Source organism: Littorina saxatilis, linkage group LG5 (genome assembly GCF_037325665.1).
Source record: "Littorina saxatilis isolate snail1 linkage group LG5, US_GU_Lsax_2.0, whole genome shotgun sequence".
NCBI lineage: Eukaryota > Metazoa > Mollusca > Gastropoda > Littorinimorpha > Littorinidae > Littorina > Littorina saxatilis.
This window is the reverse complement of record NC_090249.1, coordinates 1,778,828-1,802,438: the sequence shown is the minus strand read 5'-3', so window position 1 is coordinate 1,802,438 and position 23,611 is coordinate 1,778,828. Positions and strand designations below refer to the sequence as shown.

The window sequence follows — 23,611 nt, the reverse complement described above, 5'->3', positions numbered from 1 at the left end:
ACCATAAGTTATTAAGAGTGAAGTTAATAAGACTATGTCAAATGAAGGTGGCAGTGACACCAAACTAATTAGGCTATACTGGTGCTGATGCTACTGCTGGTACTACTAGTGCTTATTTGGGTTACATTACTTCAAAACTTAAAAACCTGTTTGGCCTCAACAATTACATTCATAAATCTTTCATAAATGTACTGTTTACTAATGTTCAGAATGTCAAAGCTCCTGAAATTGCAGAGCATAGATCTGTCACTGTGCATTCACAAAATAACATGTAATTGTTGTTTGTATCCAAAGCTTTTGGTTTCTTTTTAATTGCCCTAGTGTTATACATTCTGTTTCGTAGGAATTTTATTACCAATTCAGTGCCCCATATGGCTTTTTGACCAATCAGGACGGATTCTAGGTGACTCTCTAAATGTTATAACGTTCAGGCAGGGACCCTTTTTGTTTATCAAGCTAAAAATTAAGAAGACAAAGTAAAAATTTAAATCAGCAATATCAGTGTGATTTATTCTAAAGAATGACACTTCAAATGCTGTCAGATAATACTCTCTTTATCTGAAAAATACCGAAAAGCGAGTTTTGTCGGTGGGTGCTTTACGGAACAGCGAGGCACCGCCCATCCTCTGAGTGTGCAATGCCGACTCGCTCACTTGAAATCTAAATTATCAAAGTTCGGAAAATCAAGTGAAATTGGGTCACTCGCTTTACGTCAAATGTATCTTTACGTCATTTCCCATCCGTCTGGAGTCGGTTCTAAATCTGTCGCTCTCTGTTCAACAAGAAAAAGCGAAGCAACCGAAACGCATGTTCAACATGGTTTGTTGTGTGTCAAACGCATTTGACCTGTGAATATTCATCACGTAAGGTGTGTTACTCTGATTGGCTGACCCAGGTCACGAGAATTCTTTGACTGACAGGCATAATCAGGTAGGAGCGCTCCAGATCCCATTACGGCTGTTCTGTCTAATTCGCGGGGTCGCTTCGAAATTTCTTTTGGTCGAATTAAACGGTAATAAAACCGTTATTTCTAATATGCTGACTGTTAGCAAATGATAACAGACATGTCTCACAAACGATATCAGCATTCGCCTAAAAGGCTCATGCTTGATATCTTTTTTCTCGACATGTCTGTTATCATTTGCTAACAGTCAGCATATTAGAAACTAGATGAATACCCGCTTCGCCGGGTACGGCTTCGCCGGGAAGAAGTCGAGCCGAATACCCGAGTGTACGCCGGCTTTGCCGGCGCACCGCAGGAAGGAAGGGAGATAAACGCGCAAAACACTGGAGAAGAGTAAAAATAGTATAACGGGAATATGGATTGAGCCATCACAAAATGTCCCATTGGAATTTCCTTCAGTGCGTCAAAGGGCGCACTGAGATTACGTACCACTGCGCCACCCCATGCACCCCTTTTCACGGGAGTACAGTGTTCGGAAAGACCTAAGCAAAAACGGGCGCCAAGCCGAGCAACTTGCGAGTTTGTGAAACGTGCTGTGATTGGCTTTTAAAATGTAATTCATTAGTATTCAACCAATCCTACTATCTATTTGTACGGGACCGATCTGTGCTTGCGCGTTTACCTCTGTGGAAACTGTCAACACAAGCGATATCGATCGAAACACAGACCCACGTAAAAAAGCAATGTCCCATTAGAATTTGGTTGAGGGGGAAAAATTTCCCATTGTCTTTTTCTTCCAGGCTAAACCCTGTTTTTGTTATTATTATTAATATTTTTTATAGAGGTAGCTTTTGGAGAGTGCCGGTCCCCAAGCCTGGGGGCTCCGTACCGACTGGACAGTTCTCCAGCCACGGCCTATTCAAATATATTTATAATGATTTTTTTTTTTTTAATAAAAGTTGATGTTGTTGTGCAGATAGAGAAGTGATGTTGGAGGAGAGGACCTAGCTCCACCTCTTAGCATGGTCTGAGGCGCGGCTTGTGTAACGCTAGTTATCACAAATTCGCTTCAAATACCAACAAGACCCAGCCTGGGAGAGAAAGTGAGGAGACCGTCTTCTGTATCGTTCAAGATGATCCACGTATTTCTGGTAGATGCAGGGACCACATATCTTGTGGATGTGGATTTACAACATCCGTAAGTAACAATACATGTAACTTCAGCATGAAATAATTTCCATTATGAAGTTTCCCCCCTCCCCCTCCCCCCCCTTCCTTTTTTGTGTTTACTTCTAACTGTGATTATGGTTAGCAGCTAAAGCAAAGGCTAAATCTAAAATTAATTTACAGATGTCATGTTTTGGACTAATGGTTATTGTTTGAGACTTTGACATGTGGTTAAACTGTATAAGAATGCATTTACTGATTTAGATATTGAGGAAAAGAATGTGCAATGCCAATGGAAGGAGGAAAAAAGCAGAAAGAAGAAGGTACAAAAGGGAAGAACAAAATGGGAGAGAGAAAAGAGGAAAGAATTCAACAGCCATATATAAACAAGGAAAACAGTTAACAGTACTGCTAAGACCAACAAAAAAAAATAGTCTGTTTACAGTAACCCGACCGACCCTATTTTTTTCGCGCGACTCTAGACTTTTTTGGGGCATTTGGGGGAAAAAAAATCTTCTTTTTTTTTTGTTTGCAAAATAACGTAAAAATATGGTTTTTTGGAAAAAAACAACAACAAAAAAATCCCGACCTACCGACCCTATTTTTTTGGCCTATGTTACCTAAACAGACCTTCTTTTTTTGGCCTAATTATTCAGTCATTGACAGCTGAGTCATGCTTAAGTCTATCACATAATTTAATTTTAAGACACACCAGAGTGACAATAACTTAGATCTAATACAATACTTAATAGTTGATAGCTTAACTTCAGAAAGATGACATTGTTGATGGAAGTATGCCATTGTTGTTGCTTGTGCAGCGTCTCCCACTGGAATGTATTGATGGCATGGCTGAATCTGATACCATTGAGTGTGATGATAGAATAAATGTCTGTGTTTGAATGTTTCAGTGTGTCTCACCTGAATGCCGAAATAGCACGGCTGAGTCTGATACCTGTGGAGAAACAGGTGTTGCTGGTCAGTGGAGGGGTGCCCCTCTTTCCGGACAAACCCCTTTTTCACTATGAGGCGACCTTGGTGGTATGTTGTCATGGTTGTGGGTTTAGTGTGATTTGTTGTTGCTTTTTTGCCTGTGACTGAGAGTCTGTTCCTGTCTGTCTGTCTGTCTGTCTGTCTCTCTCTCTCTCTCTCAATCTCTCTCTCAATCTCATTGTCTGCCTGTGCATTTTGTGTACAGATCTGTCTTACTGCCTTTGCATCTTTTTATTCATCCCATGCTTTCAGTTTTGCCATCTGTTTATACCTCAAAAGAAATTTTCTACGCAGTGTTTTGCACATTTTCTCAGTTTGTGTGTGTGTGTGTGACTATGTCAGTGCATGTGTGTGTGTGTGAATAAGAAGGCTGCTAAACAATTCCAACTAGGTTATGGTTTCATGTGGTGTTGATGTGGCATAATGATTCACAACAATGTACTACTATATCTATCTATTACGTATATAAAAATGGATGTAAGTGTGTGTGTGTGTGTGGTCGCCATACCTCAGAGATGGCAAAAGATAAGCACAAGATATTTTGCTAGTATGTTAATAAAAAAAACGGGAATACTATCCCAATCAATAGATCTTTGATTCTCTAGCATGTCTTGGTCAGCCCTCTGGTGAGTTGTATGGCTATTCTCACTGATTTCTCTTCTACCGCAGGATAATCCAGTGTACCTCATATGCAAAACCAACATACCCAATGTCACCAGACCCCTCTCTGGCAGCCATTCTTACTCAGGTAATGACCACACATGGGGTATTTGTTGTTAAATTTAAAAAAAAAACACTAATTGAGTGAAAGGTTGTGTTTCTATAACCCACCGGCAGCAGTCACTGAACTACTGAAGTTAATGTGAGTCTGTGAAAGGTGGAACTTTTGCAGTAATCATGATGGCTGTCACTTGATTGAATTTACTCTCTCTCTCTCTCTCTCTCTCTCTCTCTCTCTCTCTCTCTCTCTCTCTCTCTCTCTCTCTCTCTCTCTCTCTCTCTCTCTCTCTCTCTCTCTCCCCCCCCCCTTTCTGTCTCTTTGACTATCTCTCTCTATGTCTTGCTCATCTGTTATTAACCTGACTTTTCACTCATAGTATCAACTGTTGAGTGTTATATTTTATGTTTATGAACAAGTTGTCTTCGGGGAAACTAACATTCTGATTTGAATTCAGTGGAAAGAAACAACACACAAACAAGCAAACAAACCATGGGCACATATTATACAACATACCTCAACACTCAGTTTTCCCCATCAGTGGACAAAATGAACATTCGCTTTGTCTTAAGAAATATAGACAATAACCGTTGGTTAAAGATTAAATTTAATTTCTTGAAATTTTTGTTTGTTTCTTTGATTTTTATATCTACTTATTAATTCTTGATTCATGTTTCAGACCGTGACCTGACCAGTCAGGTGGAAGCGTCAGCCAACATGCCAGCAGCTCTGGAGACGGTCAGAGCACGCACTCAGCTTGCTCAGGTAACCACTCTCAGCTGATAATAGGTTTTCTTCTTTTTCTTCTTGTTCTTCTTCTTCTTCGTTCATGGGCTGAAACTCCCACGATTTTATGTGTGTGACCGGTTTTTTCCCCGCCCTAGGCAGCCATACACGGCTTTTGGGGGATGCATGCTAGGTATTTTCGTGTTTCTATAACCCACCGAACTCTGACATGGATTACAGGATCTTTTCTGTGCGCACTTGGTCTTATGCTTGCCTGAACACACAAAGGGGGATAAGGCACTAGCAGGTCTGCAAATAAGTTGACCTGGGATATCAGTCAAATCTCCAACTCCAACAAAAAACAGGAAACACAGATTCTGCTTAGTAAGAGCAGTGATGTGATCAATTTGTTGTCGTACTCTGGGATGCTTTAACTAATTGCTAGTTTTGTGCATTATCCACACACACAAATTTAACATTAAATTATAATTAAACTTTCCATTAACTTACCCGCCAGAGGAGACGGCGCTACAAAAGAAGCTATACGGCCCCAGAGACGACTTGGAGAGGACAGCACGTTTCGCCCTGCAGTCTGGACTGACGATCTAACAGCGAACGACAAGAAGAAGAAAAACTTACCTTATATTTTGTGTGTGCATTTTTTTGTGTGTGATTGTGAATTATCACTTTCTACAAGGTTTTCTTGGTTTGATATATGTGAGGTGTTGTTGGTTGCAGCATATCTGCCAGATTGACCGGCACGAGCTGAAGTCGATAGAGAAGCTGGTGTTCGATCAGCACCTCCAGCAGCAAGGCTGGGCCGCTGTCGTCGCTAACCTGGAGGATCTTGTCAGGTAGGTCCATCAATACAGAGGATCCCTCCTTTTTGACCTCCAAATATCTGAGACAATCAGGTCTTAAAAAGGAGGGAGTCTTAAAATGGGGGTAGATTTCATGTGGCTATGAACAGAAAGTCAAGAAAAGAGGGTCTTAAAGAGGTCAGGGAGTCTTACATTGGGGGTCTTTAAAAGCGGGTTCCATTGTATATCTGTTTGAAGACCTGTGTTGTTGATGTTTTTTGCTTTTTTTAAAATCTTTATTTATGCGATGTGATCATATTTACCCCTTTTTGTGTGTTTGACAAGCCCAAAGAAATGTTGTGTTTGTAAAGCGCACTCAGATATTAAAGTTGTATTAATTGCATCTCCAAAAATTCAGTGCTTTAAAAAACAAAACTGAGCTGAGTTGCATTGGCACCAATTAATTAAATAACAAACACAGTAAAACCTCTTACTATGGACCTTGAAGATTCCTGTATTTGAAAATGTTGATCAGAATATATCAAACATCAGTGTCATTCTTGCAGTTGCATTGTTAATTTTTCCTTTTCCTGGCAGTGGGTTTGACTTTACGTTGTTTGTTTTTTGTACTTAAACCAACCAGCGATGAGGGGTTGTGGGATGGGAAACGTTTGATTCATTGACACATTTACTTATCTACAACAGTGGGTTTGAGAAGCGTGCAAACACCTTCCAGCGGCAGTTCAGAGAATTCTTGAAGACGAGGGAAGACATCTTGTCGCTGCTGCGGCGGATGCCAGACGTGCTGATTCTGCTGGAGAAGATTCCGGTGCTGCCGTGTCTGGAGAGCCTGGCGTCAAAGACCTCCGTCAGCCTCAAGGGACCTCTGGAACTGCTGCCGTCGCTGTGTGCTGGCAAACTTACACTGTACATATGGATGAATTCACAGGTGTGTTCTGTGAGGGCGGTAACAGAGGATGTTAGAGAACAAGTGTTAATTGAGGGACGTAACATGATTCTGCTTTCATAATTAACAGCACAGTGACGATGATGTCAGACACAAGAACAGGTGATTCTTCTTCTTCTCCTTCTTCGTTCATGGGCTGAAACTCCCACGTTCACTCATGTCAATTTGTATGTGTATGACCGTTTTTACCCCGCCATTCGGGCAGCATACGCGGATTTCGGGGGAAGCATGCTGGGTATTTTCGTGTTTCTACGTGTATAACCCACGGAACTCTGACATGGATCACAAGACCTTTTCTGTTTAGAGAGATTATGAACAACAAATCTGAGAAAATGGGATCTTAAAAGGGAGGGAGTCTTTAAAGGGGGTGTCACCGTATTTATTTTGTTTTTGGTGTTGTTACAGGACCCCAAGTTCCGCCTGGAAGACGTCATTCGAGATCTCAACACTGGGACTAATCAGGTAGCTATGACACCGTCAGGTAGCTATGACACCGTCAGGTAGCTATGACACCGTCAGGTAGCTATGACACCGTCAGGTAGCTATGACACCGTCAGGTAGCTATGACACCGTCAGGTAGCTATGACACCGTCAGGTAGCTATGACACCATCAGGTAGCTATGACACCGTCAGGTAGCTATGACACCGTCAGGTGCATGCATGTCTGAGGGCTATCCATTACAGTGAATTTGCGTGGTATCCTGTTACCCAATAGAAGTGCATGTCATTCTGTGTTTCAGTGAACAATTGTGTACTTTTTGAAAAGTGTCAAGTTTAAAAGAATTGAGACAGAGAGAGATAGACTGACTGACTGACTGACTGACTAACCTTTAATACATAAGGATAGAGGTTTTAAGCATAACCGAGACTTACTATCTGTACTTAATACAACTAAAACACAAAAATTATATCAGTAATATCAGTAAGAGAGGAGAGAGAGTGTATGTGATTTTATTCTATTTATTTCATGAAATATGAAAAGCCCCCAATGCTTGTAGGACGCTTCTGTTTTTTTAATTTTATTTAATTTATTTTACTTAAAGCTAGGACTGTAGTGTGAGCGTTTACCTTGCTTTGTTTCACCAACTATACAAATCTCTGTGTTTACCTGTGTTCAGATGGGAGGGGAGCTGGAGGAGAGGGTGTCTAAGGAGGTACAGGACGTCATCAAGTACGCCTCAGGCCCGTGGCCCTCGGAGATGAAGAGCATCAGAGGGCTGGAGGAACGTCTGTACGGCCTGGACAAGCTGGTGCAGTCTGCAAAGACCACCATGGACGGGCAGGACAATATGACAAAGGTACTACATGTAACAAGGGACAGGGTGGAATGGGGGCAGGGTAGGAGGCTTTGGGAGTGTTAGTTAGTTAGTTGTTGCTTTTTGGGTCCAGCGGACCATATAGGTCAAATCAGGACCCCCTTTGGGAGTGTGTGTGTGTGTGTGTGTGTGTGTGTGTGTGTGTGTGTGTGTGTGTGTGTGTGTGTGTGTGTGTGTGGTGTGGTGTGTGTGTGTGTGTGTGTGTGTGTGTGTGTGGTGTGTGTGTGTGTGTGTGTGTGGTGTGTGTGTGTGTGTGTGTGTGTGAGTGTGTGTGAGTGTGCGTGTGTGTGTGTGTGAGTGCGTGTGTGTGTCTCAGAGAGAAATAGACACTGCTCAAATTCTGTCTTCAACACTCAAGACACTGCTCAAATTCTGTCTCTAGGGCTTCGAGCTGAACTGGGGTCGGCTGCAGAAGGATGTGAAGGATACGAGCATCCTCCCAGACCTGTGCACCTCGCACCGCTCGCAGATGAAGGAGATGCTGGGTAACCACAAGAAGCTGCTGGAGCTGAAGAAGAAATGTGCCGACGCCAAGAAGGAGCTCTCGGACAACTTGAAGCAGAGGCTCACGTATGTAGCATGGCCTTGGCCTTTATTATTTATTAGGTTGTTTCCATGCCATGTCTGTATAGTGGTCTGGCTTTTTATCTTGGATTTTAACTTTCATTTTTAGTGTGCATTCATTTTGTGCAGGTTTAAGTTTTGGTGTCTGTTTGATGTCAGGTCAAGGCCTGCAAGCTAACGCTTTGGAAAGCAAAAAGTGAACATGGCCTGCTTCCAAATGCACATACAACAACAAAATAAGAGGGGGGGAAAACAGCTTGTAACTTCTTGTTCCAGCTTAATGGACAGAAGGACAGCAGTGGCTGCTTCTTTGAGAAGAGAAACCCAGTTTAAGCTGTTGAGACTCTCAAGTGGGACTGGTCTTACCTGATGTCAGTTTGTGTTAGCTTGCCGTACAACCGACTCCATGAAGAACAGCCGTTTCACCGGGGACGTAGCCAGTCAGTAGCCTGCCGTACAACTGACTCCATGAATAACAGCCGTTTCACCGGGGACGTAGCCAGTCAGTAGCCTGCCTTACAACTGACTCCATGAAGAACAGCCGTTTCACCGGGGACGTAGCCAGTCAGTAGCCTGCCTTACAACTGACTCCATGAAGAACAGCCGTTTCACCGAGGATGTAGCCAGTCAGTAGCCTGCCTTACAACTGACTCAATGAAGAACAGCCGTTTCATCGGGGACGTAGCCAGTCAGTAGCCTGCCTTACAACTGACTCCATGAAGAACAGCCGTTTCACCGGGGATGTAGCCAGTCAGTAGCCTGCCTTACAACTGACTCAATGAAGAACAGCTGTTTCACCGGGGACGGAGCCAGTCAGTAGCCTGCCGTACAACTGACTCCATGAAGAACAGCCGTTTCACCGGGGACGTAGCCAGTCAGTAGCCTGCCGTACAACTGACTCCATGAAGAACAGCCGTTTCACCGGGGACGTAGCCAGTCAGTAGCCTGCCGTACAACTGACTCCATGTAGAACAGCCGTTTCACCGGGGACGTAGCCAGTCAGTAGCCTGCCGTACAACTGACTCCATGAAGAACAGCCGTTTCACCGGGGACGTAGCCAGTCAGTAGCCTGCCGTACAACTGACTCCATGAAGAACAGCCGTTTCACCGGGGACGTAGCCAGTCAGTAGCCTGCCTTACAACTGACTCCATGAAGAACAGCCGGTTCACCGGGGACGTAGCCAGTCAGTAGCCTGCCGTACAACTGACTCCATGAAGAACAGCCGTTTCACCGGGGATGTAGCCAGTCAGTAGCCTGCCTTACAACTGACTCCATGAAGAACAGCCGGTTCACCGGGGACGTAGCCAGTCAGTAGCCTGCCGTACAACTGACTCCATGAAGAACAGCCGTTTCACCGGGGACGTAGCCAGTCAGTAGCCTGCCTTACAACGGACTCCATGAAGAACAGCCGTTTCACCTGGGACGTAGCCAGTCAGTAGCTTATCTGGAATAAAAACCAGTTCCTCACAATTGGTGTAGTTTCATTCCTTGTGTTTCATGAGGGTTTTGTTTCCCAGAATCAACATTCTGTGTAGACTTCCCTCTTGACAATGTGTTAGGACTCAAACCAGTAGCACCATATCCTTTGGCAGCTAACTTTCCCAAGAGAGAGGGCACCACCAAATCTTCATGAAAGAACCCTCACACGACTAAAAGAAATTACCTTTGTTTACCTTATCAGTGCTTGTCTTTCAGGTGGGTGATGGAGACTCATCACCTGGTGAACGACATGGACAACAAACTGATGCTGTACTACGACTGGCTGAACCGCATCAAGCGGCGCACCGAGTTCTTGCAGCAAGTGGAGCAGTCGCCTAAGGTGTACGCTGCCATGGTGGTGGAGGTGGTGCGCAGACAACTCTTCTCGCAGCATTATTTAAAGGTCAGTGCAGTCCTGAGAGCCAGAGTAGCACATTGGTTACAGGGCTAGGAGATACAAGTAATTCACTGGTTACAGGGCTAGGAGATACAAGTAATTCACTGGTTACAGGGCTAGGAGATACAAGTAATTCACTGGTTACAGGGCTAGGAGATACAAGTAATTCACTGGTTACAGGGCTAGGAGATACAAGTAATTCACTGGTTACAGGGCTAGGAGATACAAGTAATTCACTGGTTACAGGGCTAGGAGATACAAGTAATTCACATGTACGGATCGCAGTAAGCTCTAGGCCGACCATAACAGATGTGAGAAAAGTTCAACTTGTACATCTTTTTGTATTTGCTGCAGGACACCCAGACAATGACAAAATGAAATGGTCGCTTCTGTTTGATATTTAGCATCAGTGTGATGTTTACTTCACTCAGTGTGATGTTTACTTCACTCAATGTGATGTTTACTTCACCAGGGCCTAGCATTGTAAGCCGTTTGGCGTACTTTATGCCGAAATAACATCTCCAGTACGCGGAACTCGATTTGGTGTACGCCGAAATGCAAAAACCTGTTATTCCCAAACGGTAAACCGAAACAGTCCCAGCTTTCGTTTTGTGCGCCGTTCGGTTCAATTCTCAATCGGTTTGACAGTTTGCTTGAGCACGCACTTCCTCTGGCATCGCACGAGCATGCTTTGTGCCGGTGTTTTGTGGCTCTAGACTTGAAATAATGTCTCGAAGCGACATTGTTGAACGTGGTCAGCCATTCAGTGACAAAGAATACAGGTATTCCTGGAAGTGGGAATGGCTGGATTTCGTTCCGAAGGCGGAAGGCAAGTCAGAAGAAGTAATGTGCCGATACGGATTATGGACTATGGCATAATTTAGTTGCTCAATCTTCTTGGGGGGGGGGGTAACAAATCTCCAAAAAATCTTTGGCCCCCCAGACCCCCGCCTTTGTAAGCTGAACTCACTTTTTCCAATGCTAGGCCCTGGTTCACTCATTTTGATGTTTTTTTCACTCAGTGTGATGTTTACTTCACTCAGTGTGATGTTTACTTCACTCTACTTTGTGCAGTGGGCCAAAGGAGTGGCTGAGGAGTCGAGGAAGGAGCATAAAAAAGAAATGCATCGCCGCAAGTCTTTCACCAGACAATTTGGTCAGTATAGTAACCCGTGTGTTGTGTTGGGACTGTAGTGTGTGTGTGTGTCTTGGTGTATGACTGTGTGTGTGTGACTTGGTGTATGACTTTGTGTGTGTGCCTGTGTGTGTGTGTGCCTGTGTGTGTATTCGTGTAGAATACATGTACAAGGTTGTCGTCAGCAAGACTGAGACTGGTCTTTTTTGCACAGAATCAAATGACGACATTTATAACAAATGACGTCATTATCAAGATTGGTACACAACGTATTATTGTGCATAATTTCTTTGTGATCCGTTGTGTTTTCGTAAAGATACAGTGTATTTAGTCATGTAAGCGAGAGACACTGGCCTAAAAAATGGCGGCAAAAAGCACATTTTCAGAGAAGGATTTTCGATCCTACATCAAAATAAGAACGGCACTTGGTAAAACGGCCGGTGACATACTTGAAGAGCTGAGAACTGTAAGCCGAGGCACAGCACCATCTCGCGCGACAGTTTTTCGGTGGGCAAAGCATTTCTCAACAGGGAAAACGTCTGTGGAAGATGCAAGGGGAAAAGTGAAGAAACCACCTGTAACCGACAATAAAATGGTGTCCCATGTGCAACGGTTAGTTGATGAAGATCCCCGAGTAAGCAGTCATTTTATCGCCGAAACACTGGACATTTCGTCGTCGTCTGTCTTGAGAGTTTTAAAACACAAACTTGGATACACAAAGGTGTGCGCGCGATGGGTACCACATTTCCTCACTGAAGAGAACAAGAGGTGTAGGGTTACTTTTGCCCAACGGCTACTCAAGATATACGACGGATGTGATCAAAAACGCTTGGATGAGATCGTGACTGGAGACGAAACTTGGGTGTACTTCTTTGAGCCAAAAAGAAAAGCTCAAAACAAAGCATGGATAAAAAAAGGTGCCAATGCCTCTCGGATCGTGCGAAAAAGTCGCTCCGGCAAGAAGGTTTTATACACAATATTTTATAACACAAAGGGCGTCATTTTTCAAAAACCACGCGAAAAAGGCAGAAGCATCACTGGGGTGTACTACAAGGAAAAAGTTCTTGCTGGCATCGTTCGTTACTACAAGAGAGCCAGACCAACTACAGGATTGAAAGGGATCAAATTACTTCATGATAACGCACCTGCTCACAAATCCAAGGTGGTGAAAGAGTACCTGGAGGAAGAAAACTTTGAAACTTTGCCACATCCTCCCTACTCTCCTGATCTTGCACCCTGTGACTTTTTTTTGTTTCCTCATCTGAAAAGACAATTGGCTGGGCGTCGATTTGACAGTCGATCAGCCCTCGGATCGGCTGTTTTCCAGTGTCTGAACCAGGTGCCAAAAAACGACTTCAAACGGTCATTTCTTGACTGGGTCCAACGACTTAAACTGTGTGTAGCCGCTAAGGGAGAATACTTCGAGGGTTTGAAATAAAAAACAACTGTATCATCTAAAGATTTCCCGGTTTTTGAGACCAGTCTCAGTCTTGGTGACGACAACCTTGTATGTTCCACTATTTGTTGAGGACTAAAAGTGTGTTTCGTGTAATACTGCCTGAATGTCTGTGTGTGTTCAGACATGCATGTAATCCATGCATGGTGTCCTGTAGGGTAGCCTTTTTCAGCTGGATAGTTTGCCATGAATAGAATGATAAATGTTAATGTTCTCATATTTTGATTATTACAGCACAGTATTACAGTATTATAATAAATTCTCTACACAATTGTGCAAGTTCGCCATTAAAGCTGTTGCATTTATGTTTTTTTTTATTCAGGATCTCATTTTCTACAGAAGCTTTTTGTTGGATTCAGGGATAACGTCCCAAAGTTTGCAGTAAGTTCAACATATTATATATCTCTGTACTTTAAAGATTCCACTCTGGCCTTCCATGGTCTCTTTAATGCACTCAGGAATTCTGAGGCATCTTTTATTTCTTACAGTTTGCCCTTTAAAGTTGAATGTTTCTTACAAGAATAGAATTGCTGATTGTTTTGCTTTGACAGCATTTCACAAAATTGATGATGTTACTTGTTAGGTGAGAAGAAATTGCTGTGTAATTTGAAGCAGAAACTTTCTGACATTTCAGGCCATTTCTCTGTTGCGGGCACATATACATATAAAATAAAAAATCTTTACAAAGCAGTTTTATTTATCATTCTGTTTCTCTGTCACATATACAAATAAAAAATCTAAAAAATCTGTACAAAGCAGTTTTATCTATCATTCTGTTTCTCTGTCATATGTGAAAAATAGAATGTTCGGATAGCAATCTTGCAAACTGGATGGTTTATTGTCACTGTAACCAAAGTCTTGTTTTGCGACAGGCGGAAGCCCCAAAGGATGTAGACAGCCAGCTACCAGAAATCACACCGTCTGACGTCCACACCTTGGCAGAGAATGTACCTGAACTTAGACAGCAGCTGCGGTAGGTATTTGATACAGTGGAACCCTCCTTTAACGACCCCTCCCCCCAATGTAAGAACCCCCCTCCCCCCAATGTAAGAACCCCCCTCCCCCCAATGTAAGAACCCCCCTCCCCCCAATGTAAGAACCCCCCTCCCCCCAATGTAAGAACCCCCCTCCCCCCAATGTAAGAACCCCCCTCCCCCCAATGTAAGAACCCCCTCCCCCCCAATGTAAGAACCCCCCTCCCCCCAATGTAAGAACCCCCCTCCCCCCAATGTGAGAACCCCCCTCCCACCCAATGTAAGAACCCCCCTCCCACCCAATGTAAGAACCCCCCTCCCACCCAATGTAAGAACCCCCCTCCCCCCAATGTAAGAATCCCCCTCCCCCCAATGTAAGAACCCCCCTCCCCCCAATGTAAGAACCCCCCTCCCCCCAATGTAAGAACCCCCCTCCCCCCAATGTAAGAACCCCCCTCCCCCAATGTAAGAACCCCCAGAACCCCCCTCCCCCCAATGTAAGAACCCCCAGAACCCCAATGTAAGAACCCCCCTCCCCCCAATGTAAGAACCCCCCTCCCCCAATGTAAGAACCCCCCTCCCCCCCAATGTAAGAATCCCCCTCCCCCCAATGTAAGAACCCCCCTCCCCCCAATGTAAGAACCCCCCTCCCCCCAATGTAAGAACCCCCCTCCCCCCAATGTAAGAACCCCCCTCCCCCCAATGTAAGAACCCCCCTCCCCCCAATGTGAGAACCCCCCTCCCCCCAATGTAAGAACCCCCCTCCCCCCAATGTGAGAACCCCCCTCCCCCAATGTAAGAACCCCCCTCCCCCCAATGTGAGAACCCCCCTCCCCCCAATGTAAGAACCCCCCTCCCACCCAATGTAAGAACCCCCCTCCCACCCAATGTGAGAACCCCCCTCCCCCCAATGTAAGAACCCCCCTCCCACCCAATGTAAGAACCCCCCTCCCACCCAATGTGAGAACCCCCCTCCCCCCAATGTAAGAACCCCCCTCCCACCCAATGTAAGAACCCCCCTCCCACCCAATGTGAGAACCCCCCTCCCCCCAATGTAAGAACCCCCCTCCCCCCAATGTGAGAACCCCCCTCCCCCCAATGTAAGAACCCCCCTCCCCCCAATGTGAGAACCCCCCTCCCCCCAATGTAAGAACCCCCCTCCCCCCAATGTGAGAACCCCCCTCCCCCCAATGTAAGAACCCCCCTCCCCCCAATGTGAGAACCCCCCTCCCCCCAATGTAAGAACCCCCCTCCCACCCAATGTAAGAACCCCCCTCCCCCCAATGTGAGAACCCCCCTCCCCCCAATGTAAGAACCCCCCTCCCCCCAATGTAAGAACCCCCCTCCCCCCAATGTAAGAATCCCCAGAACCCCCCTCCCCCCAATGTAAGAACCCCCCTCCCCCCCAATGTGAGAACCCCTCCCCCCAATGTAAGAACCCCCCTCCCCCCAATGTGAGAACCCCTCCCCCCAATGTAAGAACCCCCCTCCCCCCAATGTAAGAACCCCCCTCCCCCCCAATGTGAGAACCCCCCTCCCCCCCAATGTGAGAACCCCTCCCCCCAATGTAAGAACCCCCCTCCCCCCAATGTAAGAACCCCCCTCCCCCCAATGTGAGAACCCCCCTCCCCCCAATGTAAGAACCCCCCTCCCCCCAATGTAAGAACCCCCCTCCCCCCAATGTAAGAACCCCCCTCCCCCCAATGTGAGAACCCCCCTCCCCCCAATGTAAGAACCCCCCTCCCCCCAATGTGAGAACCCCTCCCCCCAATGTAAGAACCCCCCTCCCCCCAATGTAAGAACCCCCCTCCCCCCAATGTAAGAACCCCCCTCCCCCCAATGTAAGAACCCCCCTCCCCCCAATGTAAGAATCCCCAGAACCCCCCTCCCCCCAATGTAAGAACCCCCAGAACCCCCCTCCCCCCAATGTGAGAACCCCCCTCCCCCCAATGTAAGAACCCCCCTCCCCCCAATGTAAGAACCCCCCTCCCCCCCAATGTGAGAACCCCCCTCCCCCCCAATGTGAGAACCCCCCTCCCCCCAATGTGAGAACCCCCCTCCCCCCAATGTGAGAACCCCCCTCCCACCCAATGTAAGAACCCCCCTTCCCCCCCAATGTGAGAACCCCTCCCCCCAATGTAAGAACCCCCCTCCCCCCAATGTAAGAATACTCCTTTCTAGGTCCTTGCTTTTCGTGTTTTCTCTTCATAAGCTGTGCAAGTGTACGTCCATTATAAGAATCCTCCTTTTTAAGGCCTGGATTTCTCACATGTTTGAAGGTGGCAAAAGGGATGTTCCACTGTAACATAATCCTTCTGATATAAGTCATTCTGGTCAGTTTTTAATATGGTGCGTCCTGAAGTCTACGGGTGCATGTTTTTTCTGGATGTTGTCCTTTCTTCAAAATAAAGAGGAAAAAGAACATATTTTACCATGTCATGCTTTCTGAGCTGAATAGTAAGCCCTTATGCTTTCCAAAGATTCCTTAGCTGATTGATCGTACGTGATTTAGATTAAAAAAATAAGGTCTGTGAAAGTGGCAATTTTTTCAAGTAGTCTTTCCTTTTGTCTCATAACAACAGAGTCCCCACTGGGACGGGATCCCCAGCGCTGGCGTCATCGCTCCAACAACCTCTAGCAGCCGACGGAGGGTCTGACCCTCTGATGATAGAGGTCACCCAGTCACTGGCGTCCAGCACCGCCTCCTTCATCACCCAGTCCATCACCTCCGTCACACAGTCTGTGTCCGAGTCGGTGGACACGGGTCAAGCGCATGTGCTGGGTCCCGGAGAACGCAGCCGATTGTCGCTGAGCTACCAGGAGGGGGAGGGGGAGCGGCAGGATTCGGAGATGCTGACAGACGACCAGCTGTTCCTGTCGCTGCAGGATAAGTTTCCTGTTCCCCAGTGTCTGTCAGAGACACTGACTGCTGAGGTGGGTGGTGCTGTTTGTTTGTGTGTGTGTGTAGAGTTGAGAATATAGCGACTACATGCGCATAGCTGCTATGTAGTGAGGTGGTAATAGACGGTTTTTGGAAATAACTCTTGTCAACTCTGTCAGGATTTAACTCTGTCAGGATTTAACTCTGTCAGGATTTAACTCTGTCAGGATTTAACTCTGTCAGGATTTGCAAGCGTTGTGGAAGATTTGTGCCCTGCTAACAAAACCTAATACAAACAGGAAACACATGGTCCATCATGCACTTAAAACAACTATCGCAATGAATAACTGACTACGATGTGTATGTTGTGCAGTGCCTCCTCGATTTGACCCGATTACTGTCAAAAATATACACATTGCAGTGAACAATTTGTTGCGGCAATGCTTGATTGCTTGCCCTGAGTGTTAGCCGACGTGTTTTGCGTGAGGTCACGTGAGTTTCGCTTGAGGTCAAGGTCACGTCAGCATGAAGGGGGTGGGGGTGGGGGGGAGGGGGGGGGGGGAGGGGGGGGGGGAGAGAGGGAGTGGAGGTTGAGGATAAAATTTTTCAAGGGACAGTTCTGGTTGCTTTCTAACCTGTAAATCTGTGACAGGTCAACTCCGCAGCCATGAGTACTATCTCCGCCACTGCCATGTCGGCCTCACCCAAAGCACAAGACCTCACGTCCGCTCTGGAAGAGTTGGGACCGCAGCAGCAACCACAACCACAACACCCAGAAGGAGGGGGTGATGGGGTCCTGTTCTCCTCTGGTGACCTTGAACCCACAAAATCCTCGGACAGTGACGCCATCAGCCACGAGAGTCTTTCGGAGCGCAAACCCCGAACCAAACGACAAACTGGCAAAGGTTTGTCAGACACATCCCCAGACGCTGAGACCTCGCAGGAGTTCACCACAGCCGACTTTTACATCGAAGACTCCATGCCTTCGTCCATCACCGACTCGCCCCCGAAACCCAGAGACTCGGGGAAAGATCGGGGCGAGATGAACGCAGCGTTGGCAGAAAAGACAAAACGTGTGGGAGAACTTGAGGGAGAAGTAAGTGCCTTGCAAGCCAAGCTGGCCAGCCAAGAGGAGAAGCTTACCAGCCTGCAGTCCATGCTGAACAGGGATGTCGTGGCTCTGCGGCAGAACTTGGCGGGGATTAAAGAGTGTGTGCGGCACAGCGACGGAGAGAGAGTGCGTGTGGTCTCGGGGGCCCAGGAAGCGGTGGTGGGGGTGTGTGCGTCCCTGGTGGCCAGCGTGGAGAGGGAGAAGGAGGAGGTGGTGGACAGGGAGCGGGAGGGCAGCAGACGGACGGTGGCAGGCCTGGAGGCACAGCTACAAGCCAAGAGCAAACAGGTGGATGAATTGCAACAGGTGAGGGTTCTCTATTTTGCTGAAAAGGAAAGATAAGCAGCTTACAGGTTAGGGTTCTCTATTTTCCTGAAAATGAAAGATTAGCAGCTTGCAGGTTAGGGTTCTCTATTTTGCTGAAAATGAAAGATTAGCAGCTTGCAGGTTAGGGTTCTCTATTTTCCTGAAAATGAAAGATTAGCAGCTTGCAGGTTAGGGTTCTCTATTTTCCTGAAAATGAAAGATTAGCAGCTTGCAGGTTAGGGTTCTCTATTTTGCTGAAAATGAAAGATTAGCAGCTTGCAGGTTAGGGTTCTCTATTTTGCTGAAAATGAAAGATTAGCAGCTTGCAGGTTAGGGTTCTCTATTTTCCTGAAAATGAAAGATTAGCAGCTTGCAGGTTAGGGTTCTCTATTTTCCTGAAAATGAAAGATTAGCAGCTTGCAGGTTAGGGTTCTCTATTTTGCTGAAAATGAAAGATTAGCAGCTTGCAGGTTAGGGTTCTCTATTTTGCTGAACATGAAAGATTAGCAGCTTGCAGGTTAGGGTTCTCTATTTTCCTGAACATGAAAGATTAGCAGCTTGCAGGTTAGGGTTCTCTGTCAATATAACACTTACCTCGACAGTACTATTCTTGCACATTATCTATTATAGGCCGAAAAAATTGGACAAAACGCTGAGTGGGTACAATTATCTCCCATAACCATGCGCCACCGTGGATCCCAAGCACTGTCCGAGTGCTTCCCCCTTACAGGATGTAGGTGGCGCGTCCTCTTTCTTTTTTCGCGCGTGTCAGACCGGCTGTGTTTCTGCTACGCTCCCGGATTATTTTGGACTAAGAGGCTCCTTTTCTGTGTGGACTATCACCTGTTGGATTATTGTGTGTTATTCCACTTCTGGCTTGAGGCTACGTTGTGTTTCCTTCAACTTGTGCCTCCGTTTTTGTGTGGCGGACTCGGCGTGCCTCCCGTCCTACTTCGTGGTGACCGGTCGTCTGCTTCTCGTTTCGCCGCATTCACTTGAGTATTGACCTAAATTTTCTTTGAATTTTGTTAATTCTCGGTCTTTAAGGGTACGTACAGGGCGAGGTAGGATGTCTCGTCCTGTTTTGGGCTCTGGTTCTACGGAACCAGAGTCTGCCGGGGGCAACCCTTCTCCGGGCGCCCAGCGTCATGTTTTACGCACGGAGAAGGGGATCTTTCGGCGCTCCGACTCTCCCTCCCCAAACGCTTTGCGTTTGCGGCGAGGGAGGGCGGAGAAAGCCTGTTTGAGCAAGCTCAATGCGAGCTTGCTCAAACAGGCTGGGCTTGAGCCTGGGACTTCGGGCGGGGCTGCGCCGTCGAAGGTTCGGGGAAGGTCGAGGGGAAAGAAAAAGCTTCTTTCTCCTTCTCCTTCAGTGGAACAGGCTTCCCCCCCTTCGACGCCGTTGTCCGGCCCTCAGTCTCAGGCTTCAGCTCCTCCCGGTTTCAAGCCTGGGGGCAAGGTTTCCTTCTCCCCCCTGGCTCGAATCCGGGGGCAGGTCGATTCCCAACCCTCTTTGGGGGTTGGTGAATCCGATCTAGGGGCTACTGGAGAGACTCAGGTTTTGACAGCCAACGGCCATACCACGTTGAAAACACCGGTTCTCGTCCGACCACCGAAGTTAAGCAACGTCGGGCCCGGTTAGTACTTGGATGGGTGACCGCCTGGGAACACCGGGTGCAGTTGGCATTAAAATCTTCCTTTTCCGGTGCCTCTCCTGTGCCCTCCTCGGTTTCCACCGCTGTGGAAGCCAGGAGGGACACGGGTCCTCCTCTGAACTCCCTCGCTGGGTCGTCTGCTGCTGTTTTGACAGTAGTTTCGGCCTCCTGGGGGGGGAGATCGGAGGAGATGACGGGGTCTCTGAATTCCCTCCCCGCTGGGGTTGGGATGCGAATTGACCCCGTTCAGGGCGGTCCTGTGGGGGCAGGGGTTTCAGGCTTCGTGCCTACGACCACTGCTACTACGGTTCCCTCTGACGTCCGTGTGACTGGTGGCTGTCCCTCTTGAAACGCTCCGGCCGACTAGTTACTGGACGTGGAGGTGTTCGACAGAACGTGGTACTTCTGTCGAATGGTCAGGGCGACGGGAACATTGTTTCTGTTGCTCAGACCGACACCTCCGACCGGACCGTCTTGACCCCACGCCATTCCTTAGCGTCTGGTGTTCGGGTGACGGATGGTCCGGACCAAGGGTCCGGAACGTTCCAGGCTTACGGGTCGGGATCGAACCGGACCCACGGGTCCCGACTGGACTTGACCTCCGGGTTTGGTCCGGACGGGACCCATGGTACGGGACCGTACCGGACCTTAGGGTCCGGTGCGGGACAGTACCTCTGGCCCTTGCCGGACCCCCCGGACCTACGGGTCCGGATGGTACGGTACGGGACCAGTGGTTCGGTCGGGACCGGACCACCCGACCACCTCTGTTGGTCTGGGTGGTCTGGCACCGAACCGGAACACACCGGACCTACGGGTCCGGAGGGTACGGTACCGGACCAGTGGTCCGGTCGGGACCGGACCACTCGACCACCTCTGTTGGTCCGGGTGGTCTGGCACCGAACCGGACCATGCCGGACCTACGGGTCCGGATGGTACGGTATGTCCACGTCCGGACCGAGCCACCCGAACACTTCTGTGGGTACGGATGGTTCGGTACCGAACGGGACCTCCGGATGGTACGGGACCGGACCGAATCTACGGGTTCGGATGGTCCGGTACCGGACCACCCGACCACCTCTGTTGGTCCGGATGGTCTGTCACCGAACCGGACCATACCGGACCACCGGACCTACGGGTCCGGATGGTACGGTAGGTCCACGTCCGGACCGAACACTTCAGTGGGTACGGATGGTTCGGTGCCGTACGGGACCTCCGGATGGTATGGGACCGGACCACAGGACCGGAACACCGGACCACCCTACCGGATCGGTCCGGACCACCCGACCACCTCTGTTGGTCCGGATGGTCTGGCACCGAACCGGACCTACGGGTCCGGATGGTACGGTATGTCCACGTCCGGACCGAGCCATCCGAACACTTCTGTGGGTACGGGTGGTTCGGTGCCGAACGGGACCTCCGGATGGTGCGGGACCGGACCGGACCTACGGGTCCGGATGGTCCGGTGCTGGACCGGTGGTCCGGTCTGGACCGGACCACCCGACCACCTCTGTTGGTCCGGATGGTCTGGCACCGAACTGGACCATACCGGACTTACGGGTCCGGATGGTACGGTGTGTCCACGTCCGGACCGAGCCACCCGAACACTTCTGTGGGTACGGATGGTTCGGTACCGAACGGGACCTCCGGATGGTACGGGACCGGACCGGAACACCGGACCGGACCACCCTACCGGACCGGTCCGGACCACCCGACCACCTCTGTTGGTCCGGATGGTCTGGCACCGAACCGGACCTACGGGTCCGGATGGTACGGTACGTCCACGCCCGGACCGAACCACCCGAACACTTCTGTGCGTACGGATGGTTCGGTGCCGAACAGGACCTCCGGATGGTACCGGACCTACGGGTCCGGACCTACGGGTCCGGATGGTCCGGTGCGGGACCACCCGACCACCTCTGTTGGTCTGGATGGTCTGGCACCGAACCGGACCATACCGGACCACCGGACCTACGGGTCCGGATGGTACGGTATGTCCACGTCCGGACCTAACCACCCGAACACTTCTGTGGGTACGATGGTTCGGTGCTGAACGGGACCTCCGGATGGTACGGCACCGGACCGGACCACCCTACCGGACCGGATCGGCACCCCCGACCGGACCGGACCATTTCTTTTCTGATCAGACCCGATGGGTTCCTGTTCAGTCTATAAATGGCGGGGGTTCGTTGGCTGGGCTGACCCAACAGTCGCAGGGTTGTTGTTTTTCTCCCCCTTCGGCTGCTGGAGACGTTTCGTCTTTGGGGCAGGGGTCTTCGCGGCCTCTTGCTTCTGTGGGCGTTTCTTCACAGCCTGCTTCATCGCTTTCGGCTCTTCCCCCTCAAGCTCCCTACACTCCTGCTTTTGAGGAGTTGTCGGGAAGTGAAGAGGAGAGTGAGTCGGAGGACGATAGGGAGGAGGATCAGGGTCGCCCTGAGGTTAACACTGAACCTCTACCCTTGCCGGTTTCTGATGGAACTTCCGAAGCTATGCTTCGTACTTTCCAACAGTACATGACAGACATCACGCGGCGTCTTGACGTCACGGATGCCTCTCTTAAGCGTCTGTCGTCTAGTGTTGACACACAGGACGTGGACCTGGGGTCTGAGGACGAGAGGCAGGAGGCTCGTCCTCGCACAGCTAGAAGGACGTTTGAACAGTTTCAGGACGTCCTTCCCTGAGACGCCCTCTCGTCCTTTGAGTCCGCTTCGGCCCGGGCGCGGGAGGCTCACGCCGCGTCTGCCGGCGGCTCGTTTTATGAACGATCCGGCCGCCGGCAATTCGCGTTCCACCCTAGTCTAAGTGCCACGGTGGAAGCGGCAGCACATCGCCTGAGGAGTACAGATTCACGTGCAAACGCGACCTGTGTTCCTCGGGAGGACGCGGGTTCAGTGCCATGCTTTCCTTCGGGAGGCGCACCTCCACTGTTCCCTCGTGTCCAATCTGTTTCGTCCCTCCCTTTTCCCTTTGACTCTCGAACTCTCCCTTTCCAGACTTCGAGTGTTTAGGGTGGGGCTGACGGTGATGTGTTCGTTGGGGAGGTGCCTTCGGTCAAGAAGGTGGAACTGAGCTCTGCTTCGTTCCACAATCTTGAGGCCACCGTTTCTTCCACAGTCGAGGCCCAATCACAGGCCTTGACATGGATGAGCACGCTGTCCACACTGTTGGACCCTCCCGATCGGGCAGAGTCCGATTCCACTCGGGTCCTTGACACGGTTCGAGTGGATCGGGCTTTGCATGCCGTGCGATCGTGCGTGACGTCTGCGGCAGAATTGGCCATTGGAACACGGGTCCACTTTATTGGCCCTGTTCCGTGATCATTTTCTGCCTACTTCTATAGTGCCTCCGGATATGAGGAAGAGTCTGAGGAACACGTTTCCTCAGCCTTCTTCCCTCTTTCATCCGGACACTGTTCGTTCTGTGGTGGAGTCCACACGCCAGAGGAACACTGATTCTCTGATGGTTGGCCTCGCTGCTTCGGCGACGGCGGCGGGGAGTAAGAGAAGTGCTACAGTCACCTCCAGCTCCCAGCCTCAGAAGAAGAAGAAGAAGCCAGTTTCACTGCCTCCTTCTTCCTCCTCTTAGGCGCCTGTTGCGTTCCCAAGCAAGACGAAGGGTGCTCAGACAGGTAAGGGGAAGCAGCACCACCAGGGGGGGTGGTCGCAAGCCTGCGCCTGCCCGCCAGCAGAATTTTCAGTGAGTCCCGGCCCTACGTTGACGCCCCCTCAAGTTGCCCCTCTTTCGTCCGTCGGTTCCCTTTTTTCGGGCCCGCGGCATGTGGGGCAGACTGGTCTCCAACCAGTTTTTCTTGAGGGTGGTGTGGTCGGGGTTTTCTCTACCGCTGTCGTCACAACCTCCATTGTCCGCTCTACCTTGGACGTTCCCCCCTCCTCGAGAGCCTGCCAGATGGCAGGCTCTTCAGGACGAGGTGAACTCGTTGGTCGAGAAGAGGTGGTCTACCCCCTTTCTCAGCCTTCTCTGGGGTTCTGCTCCCGCCTGTTCACCGTCCCCAAAAGGACGGCCGGTTCAGGCCGGTGTTGGACCTCTCCACCTTGAACTTGTACCTT

General features: G+C 49.1%; 1 protein-coding gene and 1 non-coding gene across 3 annotated transcripts in view; both read left to right on the top strand.

Annotated features, from left to right (window-relative positions):
- Positions 1 to 23,611, top strand: part of LOC138966045 (RB1-inducible coiled-coil protein 1-like) — a 56,633-nt gene that overhangs the window by 622 nt on the left and 32,400 nt on the right. For both annotated transcript variants that reach the window (XM_070338134.1, XM_070338133.1), the window contains exons 2-16: positions 1,881 to 2,102; positions 2,980 to 3,109; positions 3,731 to 3,809; positions 4,459 to 4,544; positions 5,244 to 5,359; positions 6,011 to 6,254; positions 6,678 to 6,734; positions 7,391 to 7,570; positions 7,971 to 8,158; positions 9,849 to 10,035; positions 11,104 to 11,185; positions 12,943 to 13,001; positions 13,493 to 13,593; positions 16,177 to 16,528; positions 17,128 to 17,892. In XM_070338134.1, the coding sequence (XP_070194235.1) occupies positions 2,038 to 2,102; positions 2,980 to 3,109; positions 3,731 to 3,809; positions 4,459 to 4,544; positions 5,244 to 5,359; positions 6,011 to 6,254; positions 6,678 to 6,734; positions 7,391 to 7,570; positions 7,971 to 8,158; positions 9,849 to 10,035; positions 11,104 to 11,185; positions 12,943 to 13,001; positions 13,493 to 13,593; positions 16,177 to 16,528; positions 17,128 to 17,892 (2,691 nt within the window). In that variant the 5' untranslated portion in view covers positions 1,881 to 2,037. The remainder of the gene's footprint in view (positions 1 to 1,880; positions 2,103 to 2,979; positions 3,110 to 3,730; positions 3,810 to 4,458; positions 4,545 to 5,243; positions 5,360 to 6,010; positions 6,255 to 6,677; positions 6,735 to 7,390; positions 7,571 to 7,970; positions 8,159 to 9,848; positions 10,036 to 11,103; positions 11,186 to 12,942; positions 13,002 to 13,492; positions 13,594 to 16,176; positions 16,529 to 17,127; positions 17,893 to 23,611) is intronic.
- LOC138967848 (5S ribosomal RNA) lies at positions 19,460 to 19,578 on the top strand. Its single transcript, XR_011456027.1, has one exon. It is a non-coding gene; the product is annotated as a 5S ribosomal RNA (ribosomal RNA).